Source organism: Pyrgilauda ruficollis, unplaced genomic scaffold (assembly GCF_017590135.1).
Source record: "Pyrgilauda ruficollis isolate IOZ18807 unplaced genomic scaffold, ASM1759013v1 scaffold23, whole genome shotgun sequence".
Classification (NCBI taxonomy): Eukaryota; Metazoa; Chordata; class Aves; order Passeriformes; family Passeridae; genus Pyrgilauda; species Pyrgilauda ruficollis.
Window position 1 is genome coordinate 15,860,557 of NW_024522539.1, and position 17,950 is coordinate 15,878,506.

The 17,950-nt window shown below is 40.6% G+C and overlaps 1 protein-coding gene across 7 annotated transcripts in view; it reads left to right on the plus strand.

Annotated features, from left to right (window-relative positions):
* The window catches only part of TLN2 (talin 2), a 142,992-nt gene that overhangs the window by 111,903 nt on the left and 13,139 nt on the right, over positions 1-17,950 (plus strand). For 6 of the 7 annotated variants that reach the window (XM_041468778.1, XM_041468777.1, XM_041468776.1 and 3 more), the window contains 10 exons: positions 1,134-1,253; positions 2,784-2,930; positions 3,635-3,801; positions 4,531-4,714; positions 5,346-5,471; positions 5,760-5,876; positions 7,880-8,065; positions 11,937-12,044; positions 14,046-14,151; positions 15,741-15,865. In XM_041468778.1, the coding sequence (XP_041324712.1) occupies positions 1,134-1,253; positions 2,784-2,930; positions 3,635-3,801; positions 4,531-4,714; positions 5,346-5,471; positions 5,760-5,876; positions 7,880-8,065; positions 11,937-12,044; positions 14,046-14,151; positions 15,741-15,865 (1,386 nt within the window). The remainder of the gene's footprint in view (positions 1-1,133; positions 1,254-2,783; positions 2,931-3,634; positions 3,802-4,530; positions 4,715-5,345; positions 5,472-5,759; positions 5,877-7,879; positions 8,066-11,936; positions 12,045-14,045; positions 14,152-15,740; positions 15,866-17,950) is intronic. The other variant, XM_041468782.1, reaches the window with a different exon arrangement.

Genomic DNA, 17,950 nt, shown 5'->3' on the forward strand with positions numbered 1-17,950 from the left:
TCTGGATTGTGTTGTGGCTCTTCTGCACAAAAGCTCTTTATTTGGCTCATTTTTGAGAAGAAATAAAAGGAAAACCACGTATTTTTTCATCAGCCCACTTAACTGAGCTGAAATGCCACCTTTTGTTCATCAATGACTTTGGGATACTTTTTCATACTTACTGTTTCATGTAGCCAGCGAAATACCATCAGTGTTTTCAGATCTCTATAATGCTTAATGAATGAATGAAAATCAACATCCCACACTGTCCTTTTCTTTCATTTCTATGACTCACCTGGGTTTAAAAAAAGAAAAAAGTGACACCTGTTGAATTGAGATTTTTCTTGACTTGTGTTTCACAGTAATGCATAATGTGTCTTCCCTTGGAACAGTACAGTGGTTGCTAATTTGTTGTTGAGAGAGTTGAGGTGACTGTTCATGAGTGCTACAGACAGGATTTTTCATGAAGTCAATTGCTCTTGCAGTCAAGACAGATCCATAATTCTGCTATCTATGACAGTAGAAATTTGTCTAAAACTAGTTTTGGCCCAGGAATGGACTTCCTTTGCTTTTACTTACATTAATTTGAGACAGAAGAACTATCTCTGTTAAAAGGTAGGAATTTTCTAACGAGAGATTCTGTTATTTGTACTGACATTCTACTGAGACATTCTGTGTCATCCTGCCTATTTCTTCTCCATCCTGTTCCCTCATCTGAGATGTGTTTTGCATCAGTCCTCAGATTTTTTCTATTTCTGTACTTCCACGTCTCAGCTGAGGCTGATGGGATTAGCTCACTTTTGACAAAATAAGGTGGCTGTGACACACAAACCCCACTTTCCTTCCCAGTCTGAATAGCTGTACCTGGCCAATGGTCCCTCTGTGTCAAAGAGTGAAGTATTGGCTCTAACTGCTGCTCTTGGATTCCTCTGTATCTGCAGCAACTGCCCAGTTGCCATGACTCTAATAAAGCATGTTTGCTTGAGTTTCCTCTGGAATTCTTGCTGGAGGACACGTCCCTTCCATGGCAAGCGGATTACTCCATTTTATCAACGTGGCCAAACAGATGAGTGTGCTTCTAATCTGGGGTGTATTAACAAGTTATTCTCATGCCTGTCAATTTTCTGTTTCTCTTGCCTGTGTTCTTTTTTCAGATGACTAAGTCGGTTACTAACCCGGAGGAGCTGGGAGGACTTGCATCGCAAATGACCAATGACTATGGGCATTTGGCTCTCCAGGGCCGAATGGCTGCAGCTACGGCAGAACCAGAGGAGGTCTGCACTTTTTAGACCTCTTTATTCTCTGTACATGGTGGTGTTAAGGGTGTTCTTTTACTGTGAAGAACACAGTAAAGGTGACAAGCCTTGTTATAAGAATTGCCCAGTCAAAGAACAGAAACCCTTTGTCGAAACCTCTGTCTGGCTTTAGAAAGAAACAGCTCAGGATAAAAGTGGATAATTTCATAGAATACAACAGAACCTCCTAAATTATTTGGAGCTTTCACTTACAGGCAACTTGTAAATACAATGAAAACTCTTAAAACTCTTAACTTGTTATTATGTGGCTTTCCTTCAATCTTGCATGTTTTGACAAGTTACAAATATTTATGTGCTTTTTTTATCTTGCCTGTAAGTGATTTTAAGTATAACTTGCTATCCTGAAAGTGAAATTCATGCAAGCAGTTGGGGCACAAGTGTCTTTTGCTGAAGGACATCCTCCACAGCTCAGAGCTGGAATATGATGTGGGAGAAGTATCTTACCTGCCTCATGCTAAGTGAGGAGGATGGGCTGTTCACCTCAGTTGCATTAACCTGTTGTGGGAGTTGCTGCATCCTCTCTGAGCACAACTGCACAGCCCTTTCACCCCTCTCTTCTTACTGGAGCATAGACAAACTTTGTCAAGGTGGGGTAGAGGGTATCTCACCTTCTCCAGATGTATCAGATTATCTACCTAAAAGTTCTTTAAAGAGTTTTTGACTTTGTGCTTACACATCCTGCTGATAGACTTAATTAAATGTTTTGTGCTCAGTAGCTACAGGAAAAGCAATGCCTTGCACTTGGCTCAATATTGTTAAATTGAATTACGATTTCTGCATGTTTGTGCCTGAGGTTAAAATAATTCAGTTTGTGGTACTAATGGCTGTGATTCCTGCTCATGTATTAATCCCAAATCACACTGGAATGACAGCACACATGCAGGGACTACAGCTATCATGTTTCAAAACGGGGACCACACATCTCAGGATGTGGGATTATTAATAAACTGGAAGCAGTAATTGCAGGATTTTCCCCTTTTCAGTGCTCCACATGGATGTGATTGATTCTGGGGCGTGAAGACTGTGAAAGCTTCAAAACCAATCAAAGAGAATCACATATTTATGTACTTTTTTACCCAGTTTCAGCAATGTACAGTATCTTGTGCTTTTACCTGTTGCACATACCTCGAGTACAGCTCATGCTGACAGGGCAGTTCTGGATGATGAAGTAGCATTGTTTAAATATGAAGTTGCACATGCTTGAATTATGTCCCTTTGACTTGGTTACCTGCCCTACCCTTTCTCTTTCCCAAGTCATTCCTGCCCTGTTTCATCAGGGAGCCTTTTATAGGGTTGTGCTTCATGTGTAGATGGAATTACATCTGTGCTTTTTTTTCTAATCTTTGCAGAGGATATAGTGGTGGGCAGAATACTGGTATTCACCAGAGAGATGGTGTTTCCATTTCTGTTGACACAGTGTACCAGCATGGCATTTATTTATTTGCTTTCTTCTTTCTTCCTTTTCCCTATGCCTTCTTTACCATCTAGATCGGGTTCCAGATCAGGACTCGGGTGCAGGAACTTGGCCATGGGTGTATCTTTCTTGTACAAAAAGCTGGAGCTCTCCAGATTTGCCCTACAGACAGCTACACCAAAAGGGAGTTGATAGAATGTGCTCGTGCAGTCACAGAAAAGGTAAGATGGCTTCCACTGGGAGTAAACCAGTCAAACTGGATTCAGAAAACTGTTTCTTTTAACTTTGCATTGTAGTACAATTGTGTCTGAATTACCAAAAGTCTTGCTTTTCTTTCAAGCATTCAGTGTTCCTGTGCTGGATTAGCCCATGATTAGTCCTTCCTCAGGCCTTGCAATAAAACTTCAACCTCCTGTCAGAGGGAGATTGGTCCAAAACAATATCCTAATATGTGAGATGGCTCTTGTGCCTTGTGAGGCACTCCCTGGCCACTCTGTGAGGTTGGTCAGTGACATGTGGTTTCATGCAGCAATGTCCTCCCCTTTTAGGACAGAAGTAACTGCCTAGAACAGCACCTTCACACTCTGGGGCTTCTTGTTCCTTGGAAACATCCCCTTCAAATAAATGGCCTGGGTAGTTTTGTTGAACCTTTTTGATGGTATCTCTCTCCTTTTATTGGACATGAACATTGAGAGTTGGTGCCAGCACTTTTCAGATCTCACCAAACACCATTGGTTCAGCCTGTGTTAATGTGCTCTCAGCTGTACCAGCTTCATGATGTATCCCAGGAGTAGTGACAATTCCAAGTTTAGACAGGGGTAGACAATACCTTGTAATTCAAGTTAAAGCTGATAAAGAGAGCAGTAATGATTCACAGGACCAACCTTCTTTCGATGACCTCCTTGTTGCTTTTTGCTGTTTCTAGGTCTCCTTGGTTTTATCTGCCCTCCAGGCAGGGAACAAAGGCACACAGGCCTGTATTACTGCAGCTAGTGCTGTGTCTGGGATAATTGCAGATCTGGACACCACTATCATGTTTGCTACTGCTGGAACCCTTAATGCTGAGAACAATGAATCATTTGCAGATCACAGGTCAGTGTTGCTGAAAAAGATGGAAGAGTGCATGCCCAGGGGAACAGTGGAACTGAAGAGACTGGGACACGGAGATGAATTTTTACCTTTTTGGATTCCTGCAAATGAAATTCAATGAGGCAGGGGAGTGAGAGGAGGAATAGGAAACCTGGGATTTGACTTGTTTGTGAACTGCATACTCAAAATTATTTCTTCTTTTACCCAAAAGTTGCTTTGGATTTGTTGTCCTGACATGTCAATATATGGATATGGGTGGGAGGGGGTGGGGAACCCTGACCAGGACACACTTGCTGTTCCTGTTGCCATTTTTCCTTCTACCAGAACTAAAGTGATTACTTTAGCTTTTCTTACAATATGCTGATTATTATGGGTGTTCAACAGCTGGTACTTCTCTCACAGCATGGCCAGATTTTCTTTTAGCATTCAAATACAATGCTCTCTGATGCTACTGCCCAATCTCTTTCTTTTCAAGATGGGCTCATTTTATTATACTTCCCTGTATTTGCCCCAGATGCTCTGCTGCTGTTTTAATAGTTTTTTTTTGGTTTGTTTTTTTTTTCTTTTAACTTACACCCTTGACCTGTGTTGTGTTATATTGTGAATGGACACTGATATGATGATTTAGATCAGCTCTCTCTTGTAGCTTTTAGTCACCATAACAGTGGAAAACACATTTTTCCCCTCTTCTCATTTTCCACTCCTTCCCTGCTTCCTCTTCTTTTGCCACAGGGAAAATATCCTGAAAACAGCAAAAGCTTTAGTTGAAGACACAAAATTGTTGGTTTCTGGTGCTGCCTCAAGTCAGGACAAACTGGCCCAAGCAGCTCAGTCATCAGCTAACACCATCACTCAGCTTGCTGAGGTAGTAAAATTGGGAGCAGCTAGCTTAGGATCTGATGATCCTGAAACACAGGTAAGATGTTTTAAGATTTTCTGATACTCTTACAGAGGACAGTTTTCATGTGGCAGAACTTTGTGTGACTTAATGCTTTTAAGACACACAATATGGTTCTTCTCCTCTGGGACTTTTCTGGGTATACTCAGATATCACTTGTTTAGAATACAGTCAAAAGGCTCAAGCATTGATTGGAACTAGTCAGACCTTTGTGTAATCCTTCTGCTTTTACTTCACTGCTGTCTTCCAGCTGGGATGCTTCTGGCAAAGTATTTGGCTTCTTTTTATTAACTTGTGAGTGGAAGTCTGGCTCATCCCATTTTTGTTCTGAAGAGCTTGCAGGTCTTTAAAGCTGCTTTATCCAGCTTATGTCTGGACTGTGCTGTGTGTTATTTGTGTAGGCAAGACAAACTCTTGCCATTCTCCAGCTATATGTGTCTTGTTTTTCAACTAACACTACAACCTTTTCATGTGGATTATCCCTAATATTTCTTCAGTTTCTTGTTTGGATCTCAGTAAAATGGAAGCAGGCAAGAATACTGCAGATGTTTGAAAAAGACTCAGATTGTTTTAGCTGTGTTCTAAAAATCACACCCTCATGCAGACACACTTTATTGCCTGAGCCTTATGGCTATTTCTCATTCCATAGGTTGTTCTAATCAATGCTATCAAGGATGTTGCAAAGGCCCTTTCTGATCTCATTGGTGCTACCAAAGGAGCTGCCAGCAAACCAGCAGATGATCCATCCATGTACCAGCTGAAAGGTGCTGCCAAGGTAAAACCATAGTCTTAAATTTTATTTGCAAGTGTCTGTGCAATCACATGTGATAAACACATGGAATTTTGACTTCAGCAATTTCTAACTGCCTGAAAACCCCTTTGTTTAATTATCATGGTATCATGGCCAACACAAGAGTTGATATCTAGTCCTGTAACAAGTAGAATTCATGAAGTCTCTTAGGTCCTATTAGAAGTAACAATGCCTCCCAGCTTGCCTTGCTTCATACCCTGAAAACAGGAGGAAGGATTCACATGTTATTGTCTTCGTTTCTCTCTTCTTCAGGTGATGGTAACAAATGTCACATCCCTCTTGAAGACTGTTAAAGCAGTAGAAGATGAAGCTACTCGAGGGACAAGAGCCCTTGAGGCCACAATTGAGTACATCAAACAGGAGCTCACGGTACAGAATGAAATTGTCCTAGTGGGTTTTGCAAGTGTGTCCTCATAGAAGCTGGGAGCAACTGATTCCTTTTTCTTTAGACCTTAAGCTTTCAGTACAGATACTGTTTTGTGATCTGATGCTGTTCACTTTTTTTTGATCCTGGCTTTGGTAGGTTCTCCTCAACATCATTCTCATACTGTGTCTGCAGTTTAAACTTGTTTCTATTTTTCCTTTATTATGGAATGATTGTACCTGTGATAGATGGCCTGCTATTGATATCCTGTGTAGGCAGGAATTAATGATAGTGTGGAATTCTCTCTCACACTAGGTGTTATACCATGACAATTATTTTTTTTCCTCTTAAGACATTATACTAGTAAAGAAAAACCCCTAACTATACCTTTTACTAGTATAATCGTGAATGACATAAATTAATACCTGCATGATTGTGAAGAAGCCTGATTTTTTTTCCTTCCTTTACTTTCAGTCCATTTTTGTTGAAAAATCCTGTAGACACAGTCTTCAGCAGGAAGTGCTTTGTTATACAGGCTGTGGATTAGCAATTCTTACACCATAACTGCACTGTGGCACCATTTTTTCTTGTCAAATGCTCTCCATCAAACATCCAGTTTTCACTGTGTGAGCAAAGCTGTTGTAATGAGGAAATTTATTTTAAAATATTTTCTTTTTAAATATCTGTTTATAGTCATTGGGAATTCATATGGCAGTCATAAAACCTCCTGATCTGGTACCTGATCAGGCACGTTCTGTACAATATCTCACAAGTTACTGTCGTTATCCTCATGAAGGCCTGGCTGTTACATCCCATCCTGTAACTCTGAGCTAAAACCTGCTCAGATCTGTCACTGGATTATCATGTCTTTCTGAGTTTGGTTGGTATCTGTTTCAAATGTTCCTCTTGCTTTTGTCAGCTTTGCTGAGGGATGAACCTCTGGTTGTGGTGTTGTTGTCATCTCATTCATGGAGAGAACAGAGTGACACATAGGTACTTGAGAAAATGTGTCAGGCTTGATTTGGAATTCCAGGGGCTGACTCTGAGCAACATCAAGGGATGTCTTCGCATGTATAACTAGAATAAATTTTTTAACATTGCTTCTGTTTCTGGAGAGAAGAAGTGAAAAACTGATTTACCAGGAGCACAGGATAGGCCAGGCTCATTTTTGTCCAGACATTTGCATTCTGAAACCACTGGCCTGCTTAGGTTGCACTGTGTGTGGTCAAGAAATCTCCTGATTAATTGTGCACTCCAAATTGCCCTTGCACAGTAAAAGAAGGGCAAGCAAATAGAGGCTGAATATTAACATAAAGGCAAGCAAATACAGACTAAAGAAAATATGTGATCAAAGTAAGGTTGTGCAGCTCTTGTTACCCATGTCTTCCCAAAGTTCCTGTATTCCAGAATTTGTGTTTTGTCAGGTAATTTGAACTACTTTCACGTTATTCACCCTGCAAAATTCTGTCTTCAGGTTTCTAAGGGAGACTAAATATAGTCACAGAGACAACGCTCCACCTCTGCTTTTTTAAGACACATTTGAATATTTTAGTGGTGATGTTCTCAGTCTCTATTGCTCTGTGCTATCAACAAGCACTTGGTAAGGTCCAGCCTCTGCAGGGGAAGGATCTCCTCATGTGAGCAGAGAAGTCTAAACAGCAGTCAGGATGAGAAAATAATATAATGAAAGGAGCAGTAATTCTTTTCATCTGGTTAGGCTCTGAACAGCTGCCTGTAACTGTCTTGTGGATAGTTAAATGCAGATGAGATGAATGGGTTAACCTTTTTTATTGTCTCCTTCCCTCAGCTTATTGTTCCTCTCTGGTGTCTGTAGGTGAGCAGGCTTATCAGATCCAGGCCCATGACAAGCAGGAATGACATCCAAGTACTCCAAATATGTTTCTGATTTCCTGCTGCTCAAAGGCTGCTTCCATTCGCTGTCTCTTTCTCAAGGTTGCTCTGCTTTGACTTGACTGCTATCAGACTTTCCTTCTGCTTTCACTTTTAGGTGTTTCAGTCGAGCGAGGTTCCAGAGAAGACATCATCACCTGAAGAATCAATCCGGATGACGAAAGGAATCACCATGGCAACTGCCAAAGCCGTTGCAGCTGGGAACTCGTGCAGGCAGGAGGATGTGATTGCTACAGCAAATCTGAGCCGCAAAGCAGTAGCTGACATGCTAACAGCTTGTAAGGTAAAGATTCCCTTCCTTGCCTAAGATTGATCTTTTTGTGTTTGCGTGCTTCCAAATCCATAGAGCATTATGTATTTTCAGTTTTCTGCTTTTCGTATGAGAAAGTTAAGAAAATTTTAAGGGAACCTCTCTCAGGATTTTTTGTACCATGCAAAAAAAAAAAAAAAAAACCAAAACCCAGCAGTAATATTCACTGTTTTCTTTTTGTGAAAATGAGGAATTTTATTTGAGCTGAAATTCCCTGGTTTCCAGTCAGAAGACAAATGATTTGTGCAAGTAGTAGAATATACCAATATTCCTGTGGTCACAAATATAATTTCAGTATTCCTGGAACAGTGAAAGGATTGGTGAAAGAAATCACTCTGATCTCTCTTTAGCAGTTCTCTTCCCCCTGACTAAATCTGTTGGTTTGCTCAATTTCTTTTGTGCTTTTCAAAAATGTGTGCAATTTTTATTGCAATTTTTTTGAATAAAAATAGCTGTAGCCCTATAAAAATAGTGTATCTCTATTTTGTATGTTGTATGCTACATAAATGACTGTTAAGCCATTTGGCCTTGTTCTGATGATAAAAATATCTAGGCATAAATGATTAAGAAATGGGATTATGAAGATCTCATTCCATTTGATTTTCAGTAGTGACTGTAGTAGTGAACTGCCTGTGCTTGTAAATCAGTTACTTTTGCCTTTCCATGTATGGAAGGTGACAGTAAAATAATGGTGCTCTGTGTGTGGTGTCTGATTTTCAGTATCTGGTCAAATCCTAACTGCCTACATCAGTCCCAGACTGATTTTTAGCCTAATACTGCCCAAACAGAAGGGTTATGTTTGTTTTTAAAATGATCCTCTTTCAAAAGTGCAAGTTCTAATTTAGAACTGCCTTTATACTAAACCATTGAATGAAACTTTGTATATTGACTTAGTTCTGTAGCAGGTTTTTTAGTGTCTAACAATTCTTGACCACTTTGCATCAGATTTTGATTTGTCTTTCCATACAGACAGCAAAGTCTCAAGAACAGAATCCTCTGGTTTTAGTAATGTTATAAAACACTTCCATGCATGCACAGCCCAGTACATACCTTCAAACATCTATTTATGAACATTCCTTTTTTATGGTTCTTGTTTACATTTGCTCCCAGTTAATTTAATGATTTTGAGTGGTTTGTGCATTGTAAGTGGCTGACAGGATGAAACTTCCTGTAAATAGACCAGTGGAGGTCTGGGATGCTGGAAAAGCCTTTGTGATCTCCCAGGGAATTGCTTTCACAAAGAAAGGAATCAACAGAAGGAAAAGGGCTGGGGATCATTTTACTTGCTGTAAGGATACAGTGCCAAGGCCTGAGATGTAGTCCACTTTCTTAAGACCAAGAGCATTTATTGGACAAACAAGAATAAAAGTCTCCAAGAACACTAATTTTATGCATTACCTAAAATGTATGAGAAAATAGTTGTATCATTTAACAAAGATTTTAAATGCAGAGTTTTAACCAGACTTGATTTAGAAAATCTTGTTTCTACAAATCTTGCTCAGAGTCTTAGAAAACTTATGCCATTAATTCTACAAACTAATTACTGGATGTGGCATTTCCATGATAAGCCACATTCCTTGAATTTTAGGGATAGGAACCAGCAGTCTTAGCCCTACTATGCTGTAAAAACTGTGTGATGCAATGGGACTTAGGTTTTGTGATATTTGACAAACACTGGAGGGGTTTTATAGTGGTATTAAGCTACTCTGTAGAAATTGCACTGATAGATTATCAGATTTTTATGTTCTTTGGGCTGAGAAAAACGATGTCTATGATCTATGGTAGAATTGAACAGAACATAGCTCTGACATCCCCAGTGTCAGGAATTTGAATCCAAGTTCTATTTAATTGCCTCTTGCCTAAGGCAAGTAGTATAAGGAGCTTGAATTAACAGTTATGTAGATGCCTGTGCTCGGTCTGCTGAGATGAATTTACAGTGCTCATTACTAATTCAGTTGTTATGAGCAGATGCCATTTCAAAAGACAATAAGCATGCTTATTGTGGGATGTACTGAGACAACTCTCATTAAAGTCAGTGGAAATGCTGTAATTACATTTATTGAACATTAGAGCAGGCCCTAAGCTAACAATTTTGGTTTTTTATTACATGTTTGTATAAAATAATGCCACAATTAACCTGTGCACAGTATCACTATTTGTAGTGATTGCTGTTGGAAAGGAAGCGGATATGAAAGGCCTATCCAACCCATGGGAAGCAATGGAAGTGAGCAATCATTCCATAGGCAGCAGATTGAGGGAAACAACTTCTCACCTTTTCTCAGCACTGGAGGCAGCTAAGCAGAGCCCAGGCTGGAGCACAGGCCCTGGGAGAAGACAGAGCCCAGCTGTGGTTCAGCAGGGAAGGGATGGCCCCGGGGGAGCTCCCAGCAGCAGCCCCTCACACACACCTTCCTGCCCCAGGCACCGTGCTGCTGACGGGCTAGGAGCTGTGCCAGAGGCAGCAGTGCTGGCTGCCTTACTGCTGGGAAAGCACTGGGGAGAAAAGGAGGGCTGATAGTGAAGGAAGCCTCAGCATGAGGAAACAAATACGTGTTCTGCTTCTTCAGACACGTTTCAGTTTGAGATGTTTGGGCAGACCTGCCCAGGGCTGGAGGAGAAGACATTTCTGTTGTGACTCCCCCATGGTGTAGTGAGATGTGTGTTCAGATGGTTCTGGGTTACAGAAACTATTTACTAAAACAACTTCTGTCACCTCTTTAGGCTGCTGTGAAGTACATAGAATTTATACTGAACCTTAAAAATACTCCCAAAATACTCTGATATCAGTCTTGGCTACGTATGCAAAACACAGAAGGAACTTTCTATTTCCCTCCTACAGATGCTTGCTCTAATTCCCTGTGTTACAGTAACATTTAAGTGCAGAAGAGACATTTTAGGATGCTTTACAATGTATACATAAGAAACACTCAGGGGCCCTTTGCCCTGTTTGAAAATTAAAAAAAAACCACCAAACTGTTCTGAACGATTCTTCATGAGAAATGTGGACTATCAAAAAACATGATGTTTCAAAAAAAAAAAAAAAAAAAAAAAAAAAAAAAAAAAAACTGTTCTGAACTTTTTTTGGCTTCGGGAGCTGTTTGAAGTATGCCGGAGATGAGGAAAATCTGTCCTGTTCCTCCCATGTCCATGCCCTCGGCCAGGGTGGTGCAGGATGAGGAGCGGAGGTGGCTCCTCGGGCCGTGTCCGTGCTCCGCTCATCCCGAGCTCCCCTGCAGAGGGAGCCCGGAGCCCAGCGCCCGCCCGGGGTTGCAGGAAGGGCCGAAAATAAGTGAGCCGTGAGATAATCCCCATCTCAACGGGAGATAAGAGGCGCAGGAATGGAAGGAACTGTTCTCTGAGAGGAAATGCTATGCGTTTTGGGAACTTCCACTTGGCAGCAAGTGGTACTTCTGCTCAATGAAAAAGTTCCCTAGAAGTTTATTGTAGAAAATGCAAGGCTTCAAGAGGCTGCAGGTTTCATTTTTATTAAAAATAAAATGGTTTAATTAGTCGGGCTTATGTCAGATGCCAGACATTACACTTGGTGGAAATCCTTACAAAGACCTGACAGTGCTGCAGCTTCTCTCTGTATTTAAACAGACGGTTCCAGCACTGCTATTGCTGTCTTAAATCTCTCTGTCAAGCTAACACCATTAATGAGCCTTTACAGAACTGGAGCTCTGTTGCTCTTCCAGCACCATTTGCTTACAATAGAAACAGCCGGCCCTTAAGCTCAAATGTCATTTGCACACTATAAAAAAATCTCCTCCCTTCTCTTTCCCCATCTCTGTACTGATCTCTTGTGGGAGCCATTTTGGATGCTAATGTTGTTTTGCCTCCTCAGCAAGCATCCTATCACCCAGATGTGAGTGAGGAAGTTCGGGAGAGAGCCCTGCGCTTTGGAACGGAATGTACCCTGGGCTACTTGGAGCTCCTGGAGCATGTTCTGCTGGTAAGGAGTCCCCTGCATGCAGATACTGGGCTGCTTCAAGGAGAGTCATCTCTCTGCCCTCATTCCATAGTGACTGCTAGTGATACGTTTTTATCAGTTTGTCACAAGGTTATGAAGTTTTTTGTCAGAGAAAGCTAAAGGAAACTCAATACTTCAGCCCTAACTGTGAGACAGAAGGAATACTGGAGTACTTAAATGGAATTCTGGATCAGAGTGGAGGCAATATGGATCTGAACCTAAAAAAGGTCCCTGACAAAGGAATTAAAATAAGACATTTCAGCATTCTTTTAAGCCCTCAAGAAACACTAGACACATTAGGCACAGGCCTGTCCCCCAGACTGAAGAGGTTGCACAATCTTTATGGAGGCACTGCTACATGCCTCTCACAGCCACACCTACTCCAAGCCATCCCAAAATCCCCAGCCAGCACTGCCTCACAAAGAACTCTCCAACACGTCAGATATGGCACCCCCAAAGCTCTGCATAACACTTGTACACTCAAATCCAAACTCATGAATCCTGCTGTCAGTGGGCTTTGCTTGACAATACATAATTATCCCATAATATATTGGTTATCCCATAATATTTGTTCCTCTGTTGCTATTACTTTTGTAGGAAGCAATAAAATGTGTTTGAACTAACATTTATGAGATACTGAAGATTCTGGAGAAGACTTAAATCAGCAATCAGCTTCATGGATGATCAGCAATTTCTTTTAGGTGGCTCTCAGCTGACATATTAAAGTCTCTGTAACTGAAATTTGCAGCCATAACTGCAGATTAGCAAACCCAAATCAGTTTTTCTGCTGAGAACAGAGCATGTGTAATTATTTGCATCAACTCGCTGAAATTTATATATAAAGTAAAAGTCCAGCCACAGTTGTGCTTGCCACTATCAGGTAAAATAGTTCAAAAAAACTGGAACTTGCTAGTGGAATTCTTAGAGCTGTATTGCAGTAAGTGATTTAGCATTAGATGTCTGATCCATGTTTAGTTTAGAGGACTGTGGGGAATTTTTCAGATTTGACCCCTAGAACGCCAGCACTATGTGTTTCAAACTAAGTGTCAGAACAGACCAAACACTTGAATCAGTTTTTGCTCATTTTATTTCAATCTCTCTGCCAAGTCAAGAGGCTTGAGGTGAGAAAGTCATATTCCATTTTATCCAAGTAACAGGCCTTTTCTACCTTAAGCCTTTTAACATTCAGTGCTCTGAAGCCACAAGCAAGTTCTGCCCCCTTGTACCACCCTCTGCCTCTTCCGCAGTGTTGGCTGTGTCTAGTGGTTTAGAGCCCCTAGGTCTGCAATCTCATTAATTTATAACCTCCAGAAATGCAGATCATGTAGGATTAGGAATCTAACTGGTCCATCTGGCACCCTGTGATACAGTTGTCAGTTCAGCTATACCCTCAGTGGTCAGGCTAGGCATGCTTGCATGGGTACCTCAACACAGGGATGCCAAGGGGTATTCAGCAGCCATATTTCTTTGAAAATTATACATGTTAGGTGCAAGAGTTGTCAGGTGCAGTATCTAAAATTTCTCAAGCCAGTGTATTAACTTGTGTAGAGGTTGCATTGGGCAAGTGGCACAAAGTGACTTGTTTGTTCAAAGGACTACTCCACTAATCAACTAGCTAGGGGTAGGGCCAGGAACATGCTAACTCCAGCTGAATTGCCTGCACATCTGAGTAAAACTCCTTGTAAGCTGTACTAGTGAGAATCAAGACTGACCTGACCTCCTGCACATCCATATGCCCCATCCTGGTCAGTGTTGATCCATGCTGAGTTGAGGGGAAGTCTGGAGCTGTGCAAGGCAGTGCCACTTTCCTGGTGTGCACCCAACATTGTAGTGTAAGCCTTTGCTCCTGGTGCTTCACTGACAGTTACAGGTCTCTCACTGGGCTCTCAGACAATTGCTATACAAAATAAATCTTTCACTAGAGTGCCTTGGGAATCTTCCAGCATCCTGGAATCCTTAATAATGTGCATTCTCTTTCTCTAGATTCTTCAAAAAGCAACTCCAGAGCTAAAGCATCAGCTGGCCTCTTTCTCCAAGCGGGTGGCAAATGCTGTCACAGAGCTTATCCAATCAGCAGAAGCAATGAAGGGTGAGTTGGGAAGCCAGGCTACCAGTGTGCTGTGCTCATTACTCCAGAAATAATGACCTGATATTCTGTGTCACATACACTGCAGGGTCTCCTCAGTTATTTCCTGCTGTTACCACGACATGATCCTTGGAAATGAATCTGAACTATAAGCAATTTTCATATATGGAAATACATTTTTTCTTTCCTCCTTCTCTCCTTATCTCTTAATAGAGCTACTCTTTTTCATAGAACAGTCATCTACATTATGCATTTCCCTGTTCAAGTAGCTTTATTGAATTCTTCAGCTTTTCCTACATTCTCTTATATTTCAAAATTTCTGTTCCATTTGCTAACAAGGCAAGCCAATATTAGACTTCTTCTATTCCCTAAGTGTTTTTTAAAAATCTCTATACCATTCTCATCTTTGGATGCATTTATTAATTTCTGGCAATTTTTGCATTTTAATTCATATTCACTAAAATCAAAAACCACTACTTATTATTTTTTTCACGTGCTGCCTGTAGAGGATGTCTTTATTCACTTTAGAAGCTTTTTTTTGTGGGAAGTAAAATGTGTTTTAGCCATTCACAATTTTCTTTCCTCATTTTCATTTATAGGTACACAAATTCAACATGTAAATGTTTTAAACTTTGTGAAATGCCTTTTTTTTGAAGAGGAACTACTACATTTTACAAATTTGGGGTTGACTGCATTTATACTTGCTGCCTTCTTTTTTTTTATCCTGTTTTTCAGCCAGTATTAGGATTTAATATAGAACATCTTCATTCTGTACAGCATTTGAGCTGAGAAATGGCTTTTAGACCATGCCCTCAGAAGTTATGAACTTCTGGCTGTTTCATTGTTTCCCTCAATTCAGAATATGGATGCTTTCTGAATCTTGTAATTCAGAGAATGATGCTAGGAAGTCAAAAAAATAATGCATTGACAACTTCCAAAAATATCAAGTATTCATTTTGTGCATCTACAGAATTTCTTTGAGAAACACAAAAAGTCAACAGCAAAAAAAAGTTACCCCTCAGATGTGATACAGAAATTGCTTTGGCCTTTTCTACATCACTGTTAGACACACACTTTTAGCCAAAAGTGTGCTTCCTTCAGTCAAGGCTAACTTCATCCCCAGCCACTGCCAGTGAACAGACTGCCAGGTCAGTGCAGGGGTGACTGCAGAGTGTGCTGGGGGTGACTCTGTTGGCTGTAGCCTGTTCTCTCTACCACTGTGTCAGACTTCTCAATGTTCCCTATGGCTTGGTCAAATTAGGAGCCAGCTGAGTAGGACCTTTGATAAACACAAGTTGAGTGACAGCTGGTTTTGTTCCCAGTATGGACAGTATTCCCTTTGGAAGCTTCTTTGCTTACACAATTATTAAGTTACTTTCATGAAAGAATAATCCTACTAAATAATTCTTTCCTCTCTGCTTTACAGTTTTCTGTGACATAAACCACTGGTTTCATGCCATTATGGCACTAAAATCAGCCTTCTGTGGTGTACATTCTGTATTGGACACTTGAGGGGTGATTGCAATTCCCTCTGTTTGAGTGGCAGCTCACAGTGACACTGAAGTTATTGTCTCCATCTCCATTAATTTCAGGGACAGAGTGGGTGGATCCAGAAGACCCAACAGTCATTGCAGAGACAGAGCTATTAGGGGCTGCAGCATCAATTGAGGCTGCAGCAAAGAAGTTAGAGCAGCTGAAACCAAGAGCCAAGCCCAAGGTGAGTGTCCATCCCCTTTGTTTGTTTGAGGTTAACAAGGCAGAGGATGCACTTTGCTACTGGCCACAATAATGGTGTAAGCAATCAAACCTTGCATGAGTCTCAGTGCCACAAAATGCTGCTCTGGATGGCACTTACCCCTGAGGGCAGAGAGTACAAAGGTGCTTTTCAGGGAGTGAGTCAAGCACCAGCCATAACCAAGCAAAGGAAGAGGAGCCAAATGTTAGAAATGCTTGTAAGAGTTATGGCATCATTACTGTTGATTATTTACTTTTCTGTTTCCAAACATATTTTACTGCTGTGTAGTCATTCTTACTTGCTTTCTTTTGAAGACCCTTTGTTCACATCTGAATTTGTGTGGTACAGCAGGAGAAAGCAGCAGTAACACAGTTGGGATCAAGAGAATGCAAATGGCCTGCAGGATTTTCTAAGACTAAGACCAGCATTTTATGCCATGCTTAGAGAGTAGCTGTTTCAATATAGAATCAGATACGTTGTATGACCTTCTGTGTCATTTTCCTGAAGGAAATTAAATTACAGTTCATTATGACATCGAGTAGTGTTGCATGTTGCCAGGTCATTTCAAATGTGTCTCTGCAGATATTACAAAATTAAGCCAACTATTTTCACATGCAGAACAGAGGGAATATATGAAACTGGTGGAACCCAGAGACTTGCTACCTTTTGCCTGGTATTAACAGGCAGGTTTTAGTAGAAATTACTATGTTACATCTCTTTGAAATGAAAAACATGTTTGGGCTGTGTAATTGATGTCAGGAAAGGACTATGAATCTACTTTCCTCTTTATGCTGCTTTGTAGGTGCAAATCTGTTTTCAAAGTAAAGCTAATGAGAAGTCTTTCTAAAAAGCAGAGCCTCAAGACCATTCATTCAGTGTTGGATGATTGTATTGGTGCAGGGTAGTATTTTGTTATTTAGGAGCATCAGATGAAATAGTTCTTGGAAGCTTCAGCCTTTGAGGACCTCCCACCCCCCACTCCCTGCATAGTGGTAAGAATAAATTAGCTCATGAAAAAAATGCTCTTTGTCTGCATTTTTTAACAAGTGCATCCATTTTGTTTATAAAGAAAAATGGTCCTTTTTAATGAGATTCCACAGGCTGAGTCTGAGGAGTAGAAAAGTCCTCCATCACCTTTTCTATACAGTCACTGCACAATAGCACATGTGTGTTGCCTGGTAACCATGGAGCAGTTTCCTTCCAACATTTAAGCCCCTCCAGGGTCATTGTAATTTCCCAGTGAATACAGTTCTCACACCTGCTCATCATTTAACATGTTAATTTGGGTATCCAGTCTGCTTGTGACTTATTGGTTTGTTTGTCATTTTCTGAAACTAAAATTCATATCCAGCTGTTTGTTTGATTTGGGATTTCAGCAGCCTTTGCATCCTTTTCAGATATTTAATCTCTTTCAGAATAGGGATTATAATCCACATCAAAAGTTACTAGGAAGATCACAGAGTGGCTCAAAGAGCACTTTTTCTGCTGCTGACTTGTAGCTTATATCCTCCCAGAGTAGGATTTCCTCTGGTGAACAGGCTCTGGCTTTCTAATGCCCATCTTTGACAACACACAGAGTCTTGTAGTAGGAATATTAGACTAGGTAAGGGTTGCTTTGTCTTGTGCTCAGTCTATGAAAGGCAGGAATAGGAGTTATTTTCTACAATGGAACAGACTATCTAGACAATATCCTGTTTGGTTAGCAGCAATCATCATCAAGTGAACTTAAAGAGGAGTCCTCAGTTGGTAATTTTAGAATGTCTACCTGCAGGAAATCCATCATCTTCATCATTACTAGTTGGTGGCTGATTCTCTATTTTTTGGTATAGTTTTTTCATTAGTGCAGGGAATGGGAGTAATTTGATTTCAGCTTGAAATTTTGATCTTTGTATTCCAGTTTTTTTACCTCTAAAAAAACCCTAATAGTTGAAGGTAGGGTTTCTTGTCATTTGTTTCACCTTTTTTTTTTTTTTAACTTTTGGATTTTTAAAATTTCTTCTTTTCCTTGCTTCCTCTTCATTATTTTTGTACCTATCATACCCCCCCCCCCCCCCCCCCCCCCCCACC